Source organism: Arvicola amphibius, chromosome 17, assembly GCF_903992535.2.
Source record: "Arvicola amphibius chromosome 17, mArvAmp1.2, whole genome shotgun sequence".
NCBI classification, from domain to species: Eukaryota; Metazoa; Chordata; class Mammalia; order Rodentia; family Cricetidae; genus Arvicola; species Arvicola amphibius.
Genome location: NC_052063.2, coordinates 31,556,765 through 31,573,291, shown reverse-complemented (window position 1 = coordinate 31,573,291; position 16,527 = coordinate 31,556,765). Strand labels below are relative to the sequence as shown.

Below are 16,527 nucleotides of genomic sequence, written 5' to 3'. Positions count from 1 at the left end.
GGCTTATTCCTGAGTTCGAGGCCAGTGTGATCTACAAAACCAATTCCAGGACAGCCAGGATTACACAGAGAAACCCAGTCTCAGAAAACAAAACAAAACAAAAGTGAGCATTTTTTGAAGTCATACAACAAACCCGCTGGTTATATTTTCTAAATCCTGCTAGAACAGCAGGCCTTGGGCTATATATGCCCTGCATCTCATAATTATATAAGAAACTTTAAAGTTTTAAGTTTCTCCACCTAGTGTCTCTAGGTTCTTCCCACTCCTAGATGCTGAAGTCGAAGGTGATCAACACACCTGTAATCCCGGCACTCAGAAGAGTGAGGCAGGAGAATTGCCACATGTTCCAGGCCAGCCTGGACTAACTACATAGCAAGATTAAACTTTGTTTTAAATTCTAGAGTGAGGGGCTGGTGAGATGGCTCAGTGGTTAAGAGCACTGACTGCTCCTCCAGAGGACCCGGGTTCGATTCCCAGCACCCACATGGCAGCTTGTGGCTGTCTGTAGCTCCAATTCAAGAGAATCTGACATCATTATACCAATGTGCATGAAATAAACTTAAGTAAAGTTTAAAAAAAAATAAATTCTGGAGTGAGGGGGTCTGGACCTTACAACAGATGTAGCCGAGCGCACACAGGGCTGATAAAAACATGCCAGCTCCGCTCACAGTGTGGAGTTTACACCCAGTCTCAGACGGACACCATGGCTCATGCTTGGAAGCTTAGCATCCAAAAGGAGGCTGCAGCAGGAGTACCACGAAGTTGAGGCCAGCCTGAGCTACTGGGCTACAGTTCAAGGTCATCTTTGGCAGCCTGGGACGCCTAGGATGCAGGAGACCCTGCTTCAGTGAAGGAAAAGATAACTCCCGAAAGGTGAGTAGATCCAGGTAAGAGTGACTTCTCGGTCTTCTCAGCTCTCAGATGGCCCTGAAGCCACTGGGAGGTGACTGCTGTCCTTGACGCTAGGAGCCTTGTCCTCTGGGACTTCCAGGTGTATGGGTGGCAGATGGCAGCGATGAGCAGACAAGTTCCAGTTGCCCCCACCACCCTCTTCTGATACTTCACACAAGAGCCTTCCCACCTCTGGGTTGGGACCAGTTCTCTTGGTTATTGCAGTCTCATAGGTTTTAACCATTAAGTAAAACATATCTTTTCAAATTGAATGAAAGCTTTTGACAGTTGGAGAGACGTGATGGATAGGCTGGAGTTCCTATCCATAGGGAAAGGGCCGCAGTGATGGCTCAGAGGTTAAGAGCATTGCCTGCTCTTCCAAAGGTCCTGAGTTCAATTCCCAGCAACCACATGGTGGCTCACAACCATCTGTAATGAGATCTGGTGCCCTCTTCTGGTCTGCAGGCATACGCACAGACAGAATATTGTATACATAATAAATAAATAAATATTTTTAAAAAAGATACTGTGGAGCCGGGCGGTGGTGGTACATGCCTTTAATCCCAGCACTCGGGAGGCAGAGGCAGGCGGATCTCTGTGAGTTTGAGACCAGCCTGGTCTACAAGAGCTAGTTCCAGGACAGGCTCTAAAGCTGCAGAGAAACCCTGTCTCGAAAAACCAAAAAAAGAAAAAAAAAAGATACTGTGGATTGACAGAGGAGGTGCGGAACTCCACATCAGATTACTTCTATAGTGAGTGTATAGCCTCTGCCCTTTGTCAAAAACCAGTCCTGCTCTCTGGAGTCCTTTCTGCCCATCTGAACATTACTGCTTGGTAATAATGACCACCTCCAGACCAATTTCTAATGACTTGGAGGTGGGTAAGACCTAAATGTTCCCAGTTCACACAGAGTGAATCAGACTGGTGTGCCCATCACAGTGCGTATATTTTCGAGAGTGGGTTGAGTAGTGGGGGTGAAGCCGTACATTTTCCACACGTGTCTACCTTCACATCCAGGTGTTTTCTCCCTGGTGTCCCATGGCAGTTACAGAAGACCTCATGCTCAATTCAGCAGCACAGACTAACTTAGAACGATAAGAGAGATTAGCATGGCCCTGCACAAAGATGGAATGTGAGTTTGTGAAGCTGTTTTTCTGTATAGTTTTTATTATGTAAAAAAAAAAAAAAAGAGCTTCCCAAAAGCTGTATCTGGCATGATCTTGTGCCACTGCTGGTGCTGCCAGTGGCCAGGCACAGGTCGTGAGGCCCTGAGGAGGTGGGAGGCAGAACGGGGTGCAGGCAGAGCAGGAAGTAGCCAGCTTAGGTCCCTGCCCTGGGAGCCTGAAGGATAAAGGCCGTGCAGCAGAGGGTTACATGATCGTCTTTGGTCAGGCAAAGACCCTGATACGGGCCCAGAAGGCAAAGGGGCTCAGGCTCAGCCCTGGAGCCCGAGCTGTAGGCTCACCACACTGAGGCAAGAGGCAAGGCAAGAAGACAGAGCAATGTCAGGCGTCACCAGCTCCTAGGAACCACCCTTGTCTTTGTCATCCGTCAGGTCATACCTAGGGAGACAAGGACAGAGCTCAGGCAGATGAGGACTCCTGCTTTCTAAGACAGAGTCTCATTCTGTCTGCACCCCAGGCTGGAACTTGCTGTGGAGTCAGGCTGTTCTTGGACCCACAATTCTCCAGCTCCCCCACAGGCTGGGACTACAGCCACAAGCCACAGGGCCCAGGTGTCTTCTCTCATAAAACATGCCTAGGGCTTCCGTGCTTAATGGGATCAATGGTTCTCAGCTTCCTCTGCGTCCTCTTCTTCCTGAGACTGGGATTGCTCCACTGTGCCTACCCAGTCCCACCAGCTCCTATGCGGACACTTACCATTGGGCTGCACCCTGGGAGAGGTCTATCTCAGCTAGATCCAGCTGCACCTGCGTGGGAGGATGGCAGGGCTGAGATGGTATTTTGGTATTTAAAGAACACGCCCATCGTCACATCTGATCTCAAACCACGGCAGAGAGGATAGGGTCACTTCCCCGAGGCACCCGGGTGGTCTCCTTAACAGGAAGCTAGGTTCCAACAGCTGCACCATCCCGCCTCCTCCTCACCCTCTTACCTTTCCCAGAAGCTCACGCTCTCTTGACATGAAGGAGGAGTTTGACTTCACAGACACATCTAGTTTTCGCCTGAGAGACCCATCCAGGGGCAGCTCCCACTCGAACCTGGAAAGGCACGGGATTAAGGCGCAAGGCCCAGCTGAAGCCTTCCACCTCCCCATGGAAAGGGCCGTTCACTGACCGCTCATTGAACTCCGGGTCCAGGGTCTTTTTCTTCTGTGAGGTCTTCCTCTTGGTGCCTCGGTTCTTGTCTGGGAGTAGCAGCAGCGACACATAGGGATCTGGGAGATCCCGGCCGCTTTGTCGAAGGGCCCTAGGACAGAAGGGTGCGGGCATTGCAGCGCTCGCGCCGCAGGACTGCAGCGACCGGAGAGGACGGGTGGCAGGGTCTCACCGGCAGCTGTGGATGATGCTGACCAGCTTCTGTTCGTCACTGTGGTACCACACCGTCAGCTTCACCTGGCCCAGAGGCCCAATAGGAGCCTCAGAGGGGCTGTGGAAAGACGGAGAAGATGGCTGGCGTCTAGGAAAGCCTTGAGCCAAACTTCGTATTTTTTGCCTGCAAACCATCTCCATCCCAGTCCCTTACCTGTCAACGTGTGGCAGGCGATGCCGGACCTCCAGCACTGGGGAGGTGATGTGAGCGGCTGCCCCTGAGGCCCTGGGTTCCTCATTGAGAGAAGAGGAACTGTGGCTGTGGCTGTGGGCTTCCACTCCTGAGTGTTGGGACACCAGAATCTGGGGGCGGGAGAGCCGTGAGCCGGGCAGGGTCCTCACTAGAAGGACACCACCTCCGCTCCCACCCCGTGGGCATTGCTCAGCCCTGAGCCCTCCTGTCCCCTGGTACGTCAGCCCTGAGCCCTGCTCCGCAGCTGCCCCCCTGGTACTCACCCCTAGCTGCGCTCGCATTAGCACTTGGCCCTGACCATTACTGAGTGTGAACCATTTGTCCAAGCAGAGTCGGTCTGCCTGGAGGAGCTCCGAGAGAGGCAGGGATATGGAGCCCAGGGTGCCGGTCCCTTCGCCCCGAACCTGTGGTGCAAATTTACTGATCAATTATTGAAGCTTGGCATTTATGAGCCAAACACTTGGGTGGTTTGGTGAGAGAGTCCCCTTTTGGAAGAACAGAATACACGTTACAGCCGCTAACCCTTCCGTCCCCTTAGCCTGTAGAACAGGTCTCATCCAGGCTGCCTTGGTTACTGAGATCGCCTACCTCCGCCTCTCCAGGGCTGGGATTACAGGCGTGAGCCGCCATGCCTAGTTTTTCTTAGACTCTACTTTCTACTTCCTAAGCTTTCACAGGCTTACCCCCAGGACCACCAGAGTGGAAAAAGAACAGCAAAAACTAAATTAATTGCCAGGCATGGTGGCGCACACCTTTAATCCTAGCAAGCAGGAGGCAGAGGGCAGCCTGGTCTACATAGCGAGTTCCAGGACAGCCAGGGCTACATAGTCTCACTAGGAGAAAGCAAGGGATGAATGTCTGGGCATGTAGACGCAGTTGGCGGACTGCTTGAAGCTCTGAGTTCAGTCCCCAGCTCCACATAAATCTGGATGTGAGGGTGCATATCTATCATCCCAGCAATCGGGGTGGAGACAGGAGGGCCAGAAATTGAGGGTCATCCTAGGCTACAGACCAAGTTTGGAGCCAGCTTGGACTCCATGTCTCCAAGAAAGAAAAGAAAATTCTGCCAACCATACATTCTATATTCCACATCTAACTTTTTGGGGGAGAGGAGAGGGTTAAGATGGGGTTTTTTGTTTTTTTTTTTTTTTTTCTTTTTTTGGTTTTTCGAGACAGGGTTTCTCTGCAGCTTTTTTAGAGCCTGTCCTGGAACTAGCTCTTGTAGACCAGGCTGGCCTCGAACTCACAGAGATCCGCCTGCCTCTGCCTCCCGAGTGCTGGGATTAAAGGCGTGCGCCACCACCGCCCGGCTAAGATGGGGTTTCTCTGTGTAGTCCTGACTGTCCTGGAACTCACTCTGTAGACCAGGCTGGTCTCGAATTCACAGAGATCCGCCTGCCTCTGCCTCCCAAGTGCTGGGATTGAAGGCATGCACCACCACTGCCCGGCTATGCCTATACCTCTTTTTAATATTAGTGTGTGTACAGATTCACAAATGTCATGATACTTGATAGGAGTAGGTTCCAAAGATCACACCCTGGTGTCAGGCTTGCACGCGTGCGCTTTTACGTGCCGAGGCATGTCTCCCGTCCTCTTATTTATTAACTTTACAGATAGTGTAGTATCTACTGCCTCCTGTTAGGAAAGGCAAGAAGAACTGACACACACCCTTTATATGTCTCATTACTGGTTTTGTTTTTCCAAACAGGGTCTCTCAGTGTAGCCTTGGCTGTCCTGGAACTCGCTCTGTAGACCAGGCTGGCCTCAAACTCAGAGATCCATCTGCCTCTGCCTCCTGAGTACTGGGATTAAAAGCATGCACCACCACTGCCCGGCTCATAATATTTTTTGTATCTTTTTAATTTTATTGATATTTATTGGGCTCTATATTTTTTTCTGCTCCCCTCCCTGCCTCTCCCTTCCCCTATTCAACCCTCCCCCAAGGAACCCATGCTCTTACTAGCCCAGGGCTAACTCAGGGCAATCCTCCTGCTTCAGATCCCCAAGCAACATGATTACAAGTGTTTGCCACCAAGAGCTTTCCTGTGGCGTGTGACCGGAGTGGCAGGACCTGCACCGTGAGTCCCTGCAGTGAGTCTCCCTTACCTGAAGCTCCAGGCTCTCTGCATGTGGCTTCCTGATAAGAAAGGAGGTGTTCTCCTCCCAGATAGGGGCTGCCGTCTGGGAAACAGTCTGTTGGAGGTGAGGAGTTGGTCAGTGGGGGGAACTGTCTTCCAGGCTCTTCCCCCTACCCTTAACAGTAAAGGATCCCCGCTACAAGGCATCTTCTCCTACCTTGGTTTTATGAGAAGTCTCTCCCACGGTGAGAGTCGCATAAGAGTTGGGAGGTTTGGTGCCTTTTCGGAGCTGGAAGGACAGTATCAGTCATAAATTCACAAATTAACGCCATGGCCACACCGCCATGTGCACTTCCCAGCCCCCACCTCGTGGCTTTGGATAGTCTCATCCCAGCACCATCCTCCAGTGGGGCCCCTTGCCCTTCCAGATCTATAAGGTGCACTCATACTCAAGGGAGCCCGAAGAGGGGCCACAAAGGGCATGGGGAGCCGCTCTTACCGGCAGATTATCTGCCCGTTCCAAGTAGACAGAGAGCAGGGCCGCTGCCAGCTCTGAGCTCTTCTGAGTCTGGATCAGACTGTTGACCTGCAGCACCTGGGACGCAGAGTGGGCTGTGGATGGGAGCCGAGGGAGGGCTCAGCCCGCTCCACCCTGTCTCCTGCCCCATTCCCCTCACCTCTTCTAACTCAGCAGCGGTAGGTCTAGGGGTCAGCCTTTCTAGGCGCAAGTGCAGCCGTCCAGATGGGACATCCTCCAGGGTCAGCCACTGTGGAGAGGGGGGGGGGGCAAGGATGAGATGGTTGCCATGGTGACAAGGAGGAGGTATGGGTCTCATCTCATGCTCACCTCATCAAGGAAGCCACTGTTGAGGACTGTGGTGAGACTCATTTTATACCTGCAGAGAGTGGAGACAAGGGGCTGGGGTCAATACCTCGGCCCCTGTGGCCAACATTATCTGTCCACCTGAACTCCCGACTCCTACCTGCCCAAAAAGTCATCCTTGTCCAAGTCCTTATCAAAAACCTCAAGCTCAAGCTCTTGGCCTGGAATTGAGGTGACAATCACCTACCAGGGGAAAACAGTGCAGATGAAAGGAATTTCCCTCCTTTTCCCTTCTGCCCATCCCCCACCCTCTGACCACGGAGGACTGGCAGTCACTGTGGGGCAGATAGGAAGCCCAGTCACTCGGTTCTGACCTCGAAAACCTCGTTCCAGCGGGGATTGAGATCCTCCCGAACAACATGGCTCCGGAAGCTTTGCCCCGCCACCCTCAGTTTGACATAGGGGTCTGATTTGCCCTTCACCAATCCCCCCAGGAAACGGTCTTTGGCAATTAGGTCCTGAGCCTCTAATACATGGATCCGAAGAACATTCTGCAGGAGGGACAGACGGGGCAAGACCTCAGAACCCACCCTAGAACAGGCCTGGCACAGTGTGGGCGAACACAAACTTCTCGTTTCCGGGGACCACTCACCTCAGTCCCAAAGTGGCTGTTTGGAGATGTCTGCCAGGGCCGAGGGGGCGCATCTACGCTGCTGCCTGTCTGGGGGCTGTCACTGTCCAGGTCCTGGGCGCCGGGTACAGTGGGGAAGCGGATTTCTGATGAATCCAAGTATAAGATCTGCGAAAGACAGCGTGATGGCAGATAAGTCACGGAGCAAGCTGGAGGACGGAGCAGGGGCTCTAGGGATCAGCGAACAGTGTTTGATGTGCCTCAGACCCGTCTAGACCTTTTGATCGGAAAATGCTCCCCTTCCACGCTCTGAATACCAAGGAATCCCCAGGCGCCCCAGCACCCGCGCCCCGGCATCCTCCATCACCTCCTCCATCACCGTACCCGCATGACCAGTTTCATGTAGAGCCTGGAGTTTGGGCCTGAGCTGCTGAGCTGGAACCACTGGTCCAGGGTGAGTTCCGAGGCCGTCAGCAGGCGAGCCAGAGGGAGAGTCAGTGCCCCTAATGTCAGAGCCCTGGAGTCATCCTTCACCTACAGGAGGAGTGAGGTGAGGGCATATTGAGGAAACCAGCTTAACCCCAGCTGATCTCCCTGCACCCCACTCCCCCCAGACAGTTACACACGACTCCAGCTGACCTCCCTGCACCCCACTCCCCCCCAGACGGTTACACACGACTCCAGATGATCTCCCTGCACCCCACTCCCCCCAGACAGTTACACACGACTCCAGCTGACCTCCCTGCACCCCACTTCCCCCCAGACGGTTACACACGACTCCAGATTATCTCCCTGCACCCCACTCCCCCCCAGACGGTTACACACGACTCCAGATGATCTCCCTGCACCCCACCCCCCAAGACAGTTACTCCAGCTGATCTCCCTGTACCCCACTCCCCCCCAGATAGTTACACACGACTCCAGCTGACCTCCCTGCACCCCACTCTCCCCTAGACAGTTACACATGCCTCCAGCTGATCTCCCTGCACCCCACTCCCTCCAGACAGTTACACACAACTCCAGCTGATCTCCCTGCACCCCACTCGCCCCAGACGGTTACACATGCCTCCAGCTGACCTCCCTGCATCCGACTCCCCCTAGACAGTCACAAACCTTTTGCTCACTCATGACCAGATTTTCCCATCTTTTTTCAACACCACCATCCCTTTTACCTTTAACCACTGTCTCCCTGAGAACACTCATTCTGTCCCTCCTGCCTATTTCAACCCTACTCATCTATGCTTTAGGCTCCGTGGAGATCTTTGCTCCTCCACAAACTCTATAAACTGTCTGGGAAGAACAATACTGCTGTGTGAGGGCACGACTTATGGAAGGTGTGTGTTGGGCAGAGGACAACGGCACAGTTGGGTCTCTTCTGCCTCTCTATATTCTGTGGTTTGACCCCAGTCGCCAGGCAGGACTTGACCCTCTGAGCAGCTCTGCCAGCCCCCATCTCCAAATCCCACCTGCTTCAGCCTCCATTTCTTCTCTCACCATTTTAAAGGCTGTACGTATGGTCTTTGTATGCGTTAGGTCTTCCCTCTAGGAAACTGACCGGTGAGCACAAGAAGCCATGATACTGGCTTTCACGATTTTTCTATGACCTTTAAAATCTTAATTTTACTGGGGCACAATCTGCATACCATAAAAGTTACTCATTTCAAACACAGAGTTACCACTTGTAAAATGAACTCTAGGCCTGGTGTGGTAGCACACACACCTTTAAGCACTAAGGCAGAGAGGCAGGTGCACTTCTCTGAGTCTGAGGCCAGCCTGGCCTATATAGTGAGCCCTGTCAAAACTGGCTGTGGTAGCCCACGCCTTCGATCTCAGCACTTGGGAGGAAGAGGCAGGAGGATCTCTGTGACAAGCAGGGCTATGTAGAGAGACCCTGTCTCAAAACAAAAACCCTAATCTAATGCCTAGAACAAATGAGGCCCTGAATTTACCCCAGCATTTTACACACACACACACACACACACACACACACACGCACATATACACACTGAACAAAATGTACCGATAAAGCTTGGAAGACAGGAAGAATGAGGTGGCTCTCACCTGAACATCAAGCTCCTGGCTCCGGGGGTCTTGCAGGAAAAATCGGAACGCTTCTTCCCATACCGGGCTGTTGGTGCCGTAGGTAGCCTGAGAGGCGATGATGGCTTGAGGATGTGTACCCAACACCATTCCAGTCTGGCTGACACTCACTTGGAAGCATCCTGAGGAGGAGCCTACGCTCCCTTACCTTGCTCTCCTGGGTCACATCCTGAACTGACAGCTGCACCATGGGGTTGGGTTCCTTGTTTCCCTTCTTCAGCTGTGTTGGAGGGGACAGAATTTAGAATTTGAGGGTTGGATGTCTGGGTTTGATGAAGGAAGGTGGGGTTAGCAGACTCTCTTCCTCCAGGTAGACCTGACCCCCCTAGAACCCGCGTGGTACCCCTTTGTAGGCAGGGGCATCTGCATCCCCAGTTAAGGAGGAGTAGGCATCCTTTTCCCAAGGATCTGTCACCCACTCTACAAGCCAAACTCACAGGAAGATCCTGGGCCCGGTCCAAGTAGACAACGAGGATGGCAGCTGATGGGGGCTCTGGTCGAGAGGTGATGCCCCGGTTCCACTGTAGGACCTGAGAGGAGAGAACCGTGATCAGACCTCATGCTCCTGTCCCCAAATGTCACCCCTGCCTGTCTTCTGTTTCCCGAGCAGCTTACCTGATCCAGTTTCTCTGCGTCTGGCAGAAGTGATAGCCATTCTAGCCTCAAATGAACTTGGCCCTGCCCACCTTGCAGCGGGTACCACTGAAGGAAGGAAGTGAGGGAAGTGAGAAGCTGAGATGGGTCACCATGGTAGCTGCTATCAGTTGCCCATAGGGTGAGGTCACTCCCACATCCTCTTCTCCCAACTTACGTCATCCAGGACTCCAGCCTGTAGTACCTTCCCTACATCCAGCTTCATCCTTGGTGGACAGGGAGGGTGGGGAGCAGAGAGGGAAGTGAGGAGAAAAGGGGAATGGTAATTAGTAGCCGGTCAGTGCTCTTCCACTCACCTCCAGGAATAACCAGAGAATCCTTCTCATTTATCTTGAAGAAGTCTGTGTGTGGTCTGTGTGGGGTATGTGCATGGGTGAAGGGGCCTGGGAGGCCAGAGGACCAGGGGCTGGAGTTACAGGAGGTTGTGAGCCTCCCATGGGGGCTAGGACCTGAACTTGGGTCCTCTGCAAGAGCAGTACACATGCTTACCGGCTGAGCCATCTCTCCAGCCTCGAGAGGATCTTACACTAAGGGAAGGAAGAAGAGAGAGAGAGAGAGAGGGAGGGAGGGAGGGAGGGGGGAGAGAGGAAGGGAGGGGGAAAGAGAGAGAGAGAGAGAAAGAGAGAGAGAGAGAGAGAGAGAGAGAGAGAGAGAGAGAGAGAGAGAGAGAGAGAGAGACAGGGAAAGAGAGTCCAGAATCTTGGGAGCACTGGGACTTTAGAATCTAAAATGCGCAGTCTCACCTTCCCAGAAAATCGTCTTTATCTGGATCTTTATCAAACACCTCCACCTCGATCTCCTGCCCCGGGACCTCGTGGACAATCACCTGGGGAGCACAGTGGCCTCTGGTCTCAGGGCTGCAGCTGTGAGGGCCTCTCCCACCACCATACACTGCCACTCCACAGCGTCTTACCTCGTAAGTCTCCCCCCAGTGAGGGTTGAGTTCCTCATCTATGACACGGCTGCAGAATGTCTGGGTGCCCACACGAACCAGGGCATAGGGGTCTGATTTGCCCTCGATCAGACCTTTCACATATTTGTCCTTGGAACTCAGCCCTCGGGCTGCCAGAAGGTGGATCCGAATGATGCCCTGGGGTTAGGAACCAATGGTGAGAAGCTAAGAACCCAGCCCACGGTCCCCAAGAGAGAGATCGGTCTCTTCAGATGCCATACCCTGGGTAGTGGGGAGCGCAACTGAGCCACATCTTGAAGGTCAGGCACAAGAGGCACCAGGAGTCGGTTGGGCAGCACAAGGAAGGCAGCAATAGAATCCATGATCATAGTGTCGGAGAGAGAGCTGAACGAGGGGTAGGAAGAGGAAAGGTTCAAGTTCCCCCACACTCAACTGTGTTCCCACTGCAGAGAAGGCTTCAGCCTTTTAGGTCTCGCTGTGGATCCCTGACTGGGTGAGGGTTTGTTACCTAGCCCATGCCGGCCCCAAACTCCTCATTAGGGTTTGTTCTGTAGCCCATGCTGGCCCTGAACTCCTTGTTAGGGTTTGCTCTGTAGCCCATGCTGGCCCTGAACTCCTCATAGGGTTTGTTACATAGCCCATGCTGAACTCCTTGTAGGGTTTGTTATGTAGCCCATGCCTGCCCTGACTGCCTCCTGCCTCCACTTCCCAGGTACTGCGATTACAGGTGTGTGCCATCACACCTAGTTTAGAAAGTCGTCTTTGTCTTTCTTTAATTACATTTGTTTCATATGTGTGTGCAGATGTATGCCATATGGGCTATGTGTGGAGGTCAGAGGACAAGCATGAGGTACCCATCAGATTGGCAGCAAAGGCCTTTGCCTACTGAACCATCTCACCAGAGCGGGAAACTTTGAGAATCTTTCTTGCTCCTTTCAGGCCCTGGTTCCCTTTGCTATTCCCAGCCTTCCTTTCTCTTTCTTCCCCTGCTTGAGGAGTCTCCATTCCCTCATGCATGTTCCTCCACGGAAGAAAAAAAAAACCCATTCTGAAACTTCCCTGGAGTTCATGTTCAGTCCCCCCACTGCAGTGAGGTCTTGAAGGCAGAGGCAGAGGCTTCACTGCTTTGCGTCTCTGAACCCTCAGCCCTGGACTGCGATACTAACTGGGATGGTGCTCAAAGGTCCCCAGTACCTAAGTCCTGGGATGTCCAGCAGATTGGTCATCCCTGTCCAGTTGATGTCAAGTGTCTGGAAGAAAAAAACAGAAGAGTCAGGATGGCTCCCAGGGAACATGGTCACACTCAGAAGAGTCAGGATGGCTCCCAGGGAACATGGTCACACTCAGAAGAGTCAGGATGGCTCTCAGGGAGCACCATCACACTCAGAAGAGTCAGGATGGCTCTCGGGGAGCACCATCACACTCAGAAGAGTCAGGATGGCTCTCAGGGAGCACCATCACACTCAGAAGAGTCAGGATGGCTGTCAGGGAGCACCATCACAATCAGAAGAGTCAGGATGGCTCTTGGGGAGCATCATCACACTCAGAAGAGTCAGGATGGCTCTCAGGGAGCACCATCACACTCAGAAGAGTCAGGTTGGCTCTCGGGGAGCACCGTCACACTCAGAAGAGTCAGGATGGCTCTCGGGGAGCACCGTTACACTGTCTTCTCAATCCCTTTAGCTACCTCTATACCAGCTCCCTCTCTTCCCAACACCCACAAGCCTGTTGCCCATTTCCTGCCAATGGCTTCTCTTACCGGGCGTTTGATAAAGAACATCGACACAGCCCCCACGATAGGAAGGTCCCCTGTGAGTGGCTCAAGAATCACTCGCAAGACACCGTGTAGCTAGGGTGAGAAGAGCAAGAAGATCAGTGTCTTCTCCAGAAGAGGCCCCATGCCCTCCCGCACTTCCCTAGCCTTGACTCTTCACTCCAGAGCCCATGAAACCTCGGGCTCTCTGTAATGAGCCCCTGACGCCTGCTCCAGAGCCAGTGAAACCTCGGGCTCTCCCTAAGAAGCCCCTGATGCCTGCCCTACCTGCATGCCCTTGACTCCTGCTTTGCAGAAATACTTCTTGACTTCCACATCAATCTGGACATCACCTACATAGCTGGGAGGCAGTGAGGATGAAAATAAAGATTAGTGCTAGGACTTCAGCGGAGAGCCCGAGACCCACCCACAGGGAGTGGGGAGGTGGTGAGTTACCTGACATTCAAGTCCAATAGAATCTGATCTTTTCTCTGACTAGGGTGAACCTTGACGCCGATGATGCGTACTGGCTAAAGAGAGGTGGTCTCAGAAGAGGCAGGGGGAAAAGAGCATCTCAGTCCTTGCGGCCTCCCCAACCCCTGGTCCATTTCTTCCCACCGCACCTTCTCACCCAGCTCCACACGTGTAAACGTGAACGTTTGCAGATGGGGGTTAGCGCCCCGGACAGCTGGGGCCACCGTTTCAGCCAGGAGCTTCTCCATATACTGGCCTAGGAAGGGCCACACCTGGGCCACAATCTGGGAGGAAAAGAAATCAGAGGAGAGTCCACTCGCCTGCGACCCTCAGGGGTTGAACGACCCTTTCATCAGAAAACACAGATATTTACATTACAATTATGAAGCAGCAATGGAAATAATTTTATGGTCGGGGGTCACCACAACATTAAGAAGGCTGAGAACCACTGGTCTAAAGGCAAGTTCTACCTGGGCCTGACAGCACATAGCTGCTTTCTGAGGGGTGATGCTAAGCTGGGAAGGTCAGGAGTATGAGGCTACCTTTGGGGCAGGAAGATAGAGCCATCTCCATGGGCAGCTTTGGGGACTAGGCTCAACTAGAATTGAGGTGTAAGAAGGTCTCGAAAGAGTGATAAACCCCACTCAGGAAAAAAAATCAAAGCCAAAACAGTCCTCACCTTGTTTAGCCATTCAACCTTTTCCACATCTGGGAAGCTGACCTGGAAGTGGAGAAACAGAGTCAGGGTAAGTATACATAACATGTATACTTCCTAAGAGGACAGTGGGGTGCACACAGAAGAGATGGGACACGTCCCTCTGGCAGGGACTCCCCACGCCAAGGGGCTGGGTGTGCTGGGCTCTCTCCCCTCACTCTCTTTTCCTCTTCCTTCCTTTTAAAGCAAAAAAAAGGGGGGGGGGTTGGCTGGGTTTAGGAACACAAACCATTCCCAACACATGGAAGGTAAAGGCAGGAGGGCCATGAGGCTATGTCTAAAGACAGCACAAAGTTATTTCTGTTTGTAGACAGGGTCTCATTGTGTGGCCCTGGATGACCTGAAACTCACTCTGTAGACCAGGCTGGCCTCGAGCTCACAGAGATCCACCTGCTTCTGCCTCCCAAGTGCTGGGATTAAAGCTTCATGCCACCACGCCCAGTAAGCAAAAGGTTTTAATACAGATTTAAGCATACAATCAGGGCGGGGGGGGGGGGGGAGCAGGAGACTTCTGTCTTTAGAATGTGGCCACGCAGGCTTCTTTAGAGAGGGGAGCTGGCGGGATGTAGGGCCACATGCAGAGGCTTCAGAGAGTACAGAGACAAGAAATGGCAGCTTCTGGGGCAAAGGAGGGGGAGGGAGGAGGAGTCTTAAAGAGAAGGGCACATTCTTTCTCGGGGAGATCCTGTCAAATCAGAGCTCTAGGGAATCCTGGGACGAAGAAGTCCTGGTTCTTTTGTCCAGCCTTCCCTGCTCTCCTGGGACTGGGCGTGGGCTCCCATAGATGAAGGTGAAGAAGAAACAACCCTTTGATAGCCTAGGGAGGGGCTGGAAGAGCTACTTAGGCCTGGTGCGCTAGTGCCTGCGCAAGCAAGCCTCTGCAGAGGGCCTCTGTCTCTCCTCGCTCCCATCCTCCCTACCTCCTTTCTCTCTCTTCCTGAGTAACTCCTTCTATAGGAAAGGACACCTGTGCTCTGCATGGAGCGGGGAGGGAGAGGATCAATTCCCATGATACGGAGTAGGAGTAATAGTTGCTGCTTGGGGTAGATGGAACCATTTCTTCCTTTTTCTCTCCAGGGCATGGTAAGTGTGACTGTGTCAGCCACTCACTACCTAACTGGTACCTCTTCTGGAAAGGGTACCAGGGAGGGGTTGGTAACCAGCGCGCTCAGCTTTAGCAAGGTCAGAGAGGCATCTCTTTCAGCCCAGGAGACAGGGTACAGAAATACCGGCCTGGGTCAGCTAAGCAAGCTAGCGAAGGTTGCCCACAGTCCGGAAAAGGGTGGGGCCGCCCAGGGTGCGAATAGAGAGAGCAGCGGGAACTGTAGCAGCCACACTACAGCACCCCCTCCCTGGCCCCAGCAGCTGCCTTGGCTGCCCTGCCACCCGGCTGGCTAGAGACTGGAAGGCGACTGCGGTCACTTCCAGGTGCTGAACAATGCTTGCAGGGTTGGGTCTCAGCGGGTACCTAGGGACAAGGCAGGAAACGGGAAGCCCTGATGCCCTTAAGTAGATAAAACGCCTTGAAGTGCTAGCAAAGCCGGGGGAACCTCTGAGCGATCACGGGGAACCTCTGGCCTGAAGGGATCCCCAGAGGCAGCGTGGCAAAGGCGCGAGTGACGCCAGAAGTCAGGAACAGTGAGCATTCTACACGCTTGGCTGGGAGGGAGCCGGGGCTGGGAGCGGCCACTCAGATGTACTGCCTTAGTCCGAGTAGACTGAGGAAGAAGTCCCGATTCGGTGGAAGGATCCGCTCTGCGGCAAGGGTGGGCGGAGAGAGTGGGTGTCCGTCCCAGCAAGAGAAGCGCTAACGGGACTAGGTGAAGTCTGGGGGGCCACTGTTCCAAGTCGGGGAGCTGACTTCATAGGGAGAGAGAGCCCGAGTTGAAGGACTAGGAAGAGCTGTACTGCACCAAGGGCTGAAGTGGCAACTCACCCAGGCAGGTAGTTCCCGGTTGCTCATGTAAAGCGTTTCTGCTGTGATCCGCTCCTCGTCATCCAGCAGCTGCCTCGCTGCCCGCAGGCTCCGTGCTTTCCCGTCGCGGACCCGGCGCCAGCCCAGGTAGAGGGCGAGGCCGAACAGCACGAAACCCACGCTAAGACCCGCAGCCCCGGCCAGGTACACCGGCACCAGCACCAACAAGCGCCGTCCGAAGGAAGACAGCACCGCCAGGGCCTCGCTCGCTGCACCTGGGCCAGCGGGTGGGACCCCCGAGCCCGGGTCCCGCGTGGTGTCGGTGGCAGGGGGCTGCCCCGCGGGTTCGGGGCCGACGCCCTCTTCTTCAGGGGAGCGCTCCATGGGGCGGCCTCTCGGGACACCCTCCCGACTAGCTGCAGCAGCTCCGGGTCTGGTCCAGCTCCCCCCCGAATTTATAGTGCTCCCGGGGACCTCAAGCTACGCCACGCCCCTGCCCGTTGGGGTTGGTTCGCGCCGCGCAGACCTGAGAAACTAGAGGGCTTGGGATGGCAGGACCTCCGTGATTGGACCAGCGGGTCAAGATGGGAGGGCTGGATGGCGGGAAAAGGAGGAAAGAAACCAAAAGGCAGTATTTGACTGGTCATAGAAAGAACAGGGCGCGGCGTCCCACTTAGAGGCGGGAGCAACTGCTCCTCCCACGTGGGATTGGAGCGCCTGTGGAGTGACGTCATGCAGAGCCGCTACTCTTAATTACTGAGTTGAGGGAGAGCTAGTGTTGAGGGAGTGGTCAGTATTACCTTTCCACCCTTTCTGATGGCTTGGCAGTGTCTGTC

At 53.8% G+C, this 16,527-nt stretch overlaps 1 protein-coding gene across 1 annotated transcript; it reads right to left on the bottom strand.

The window, feature by feature from the left end:
- Nucleotides 1–2,075: 2,075 nt before the first annotated feature.
- Esyt1 (extended synaptotagmin 1) lies at nt 2,076–16,128 on the bottom strand. Its single transcript, XM_038314611.1, has 31 exons — nt 15,713–16,128; nt 13,741–13,782; nt 13,211–13,345; nt 13,044–13,117; nt 12,876–12,948; nt 12,594–12,683; nt 12,029–12,084; nt 11,095–11,218; nt 10,835–11,011; nt 10,665–10,747; nt 10,079–10,127; nt 9,883–9,969; nt 9,705–9,797; nt 9,416–9,487; nt 9,229–9,315; nt 7,552–7,701; nt 7,189–7,335; nt 6,911–7,087; nt 6,697–6,779; nt 6,561–6,609; nt 6,391–6,480; nt 6,213–6,308; nt 5,931–6,002; nt 5,742–5,828; nt 3,899–4,039; nt 3,597–3,745; nt 3,402–3,500; nt 3,189–3,320; nt 3,007–3,112; nt 2,772–2,821; nt 2,076–2,453 (listed from the first exon to the last, which is right to left on the bottom strand). The coding sequence occupies exons 1-31, from the start codon at nt 16,073–16,075 to the stop codon at nt 2,414–2,416; spliced, it is 3,273 nt and encodes a 1,090-aa protein (XP_038170539.1). The 5' UTR covers nt 16,076–16,128; the 3' UTR covers nt 2,076–2,413.
- Nucleotides 16,129–16,527: the final 399 nt, after the last annotated feature.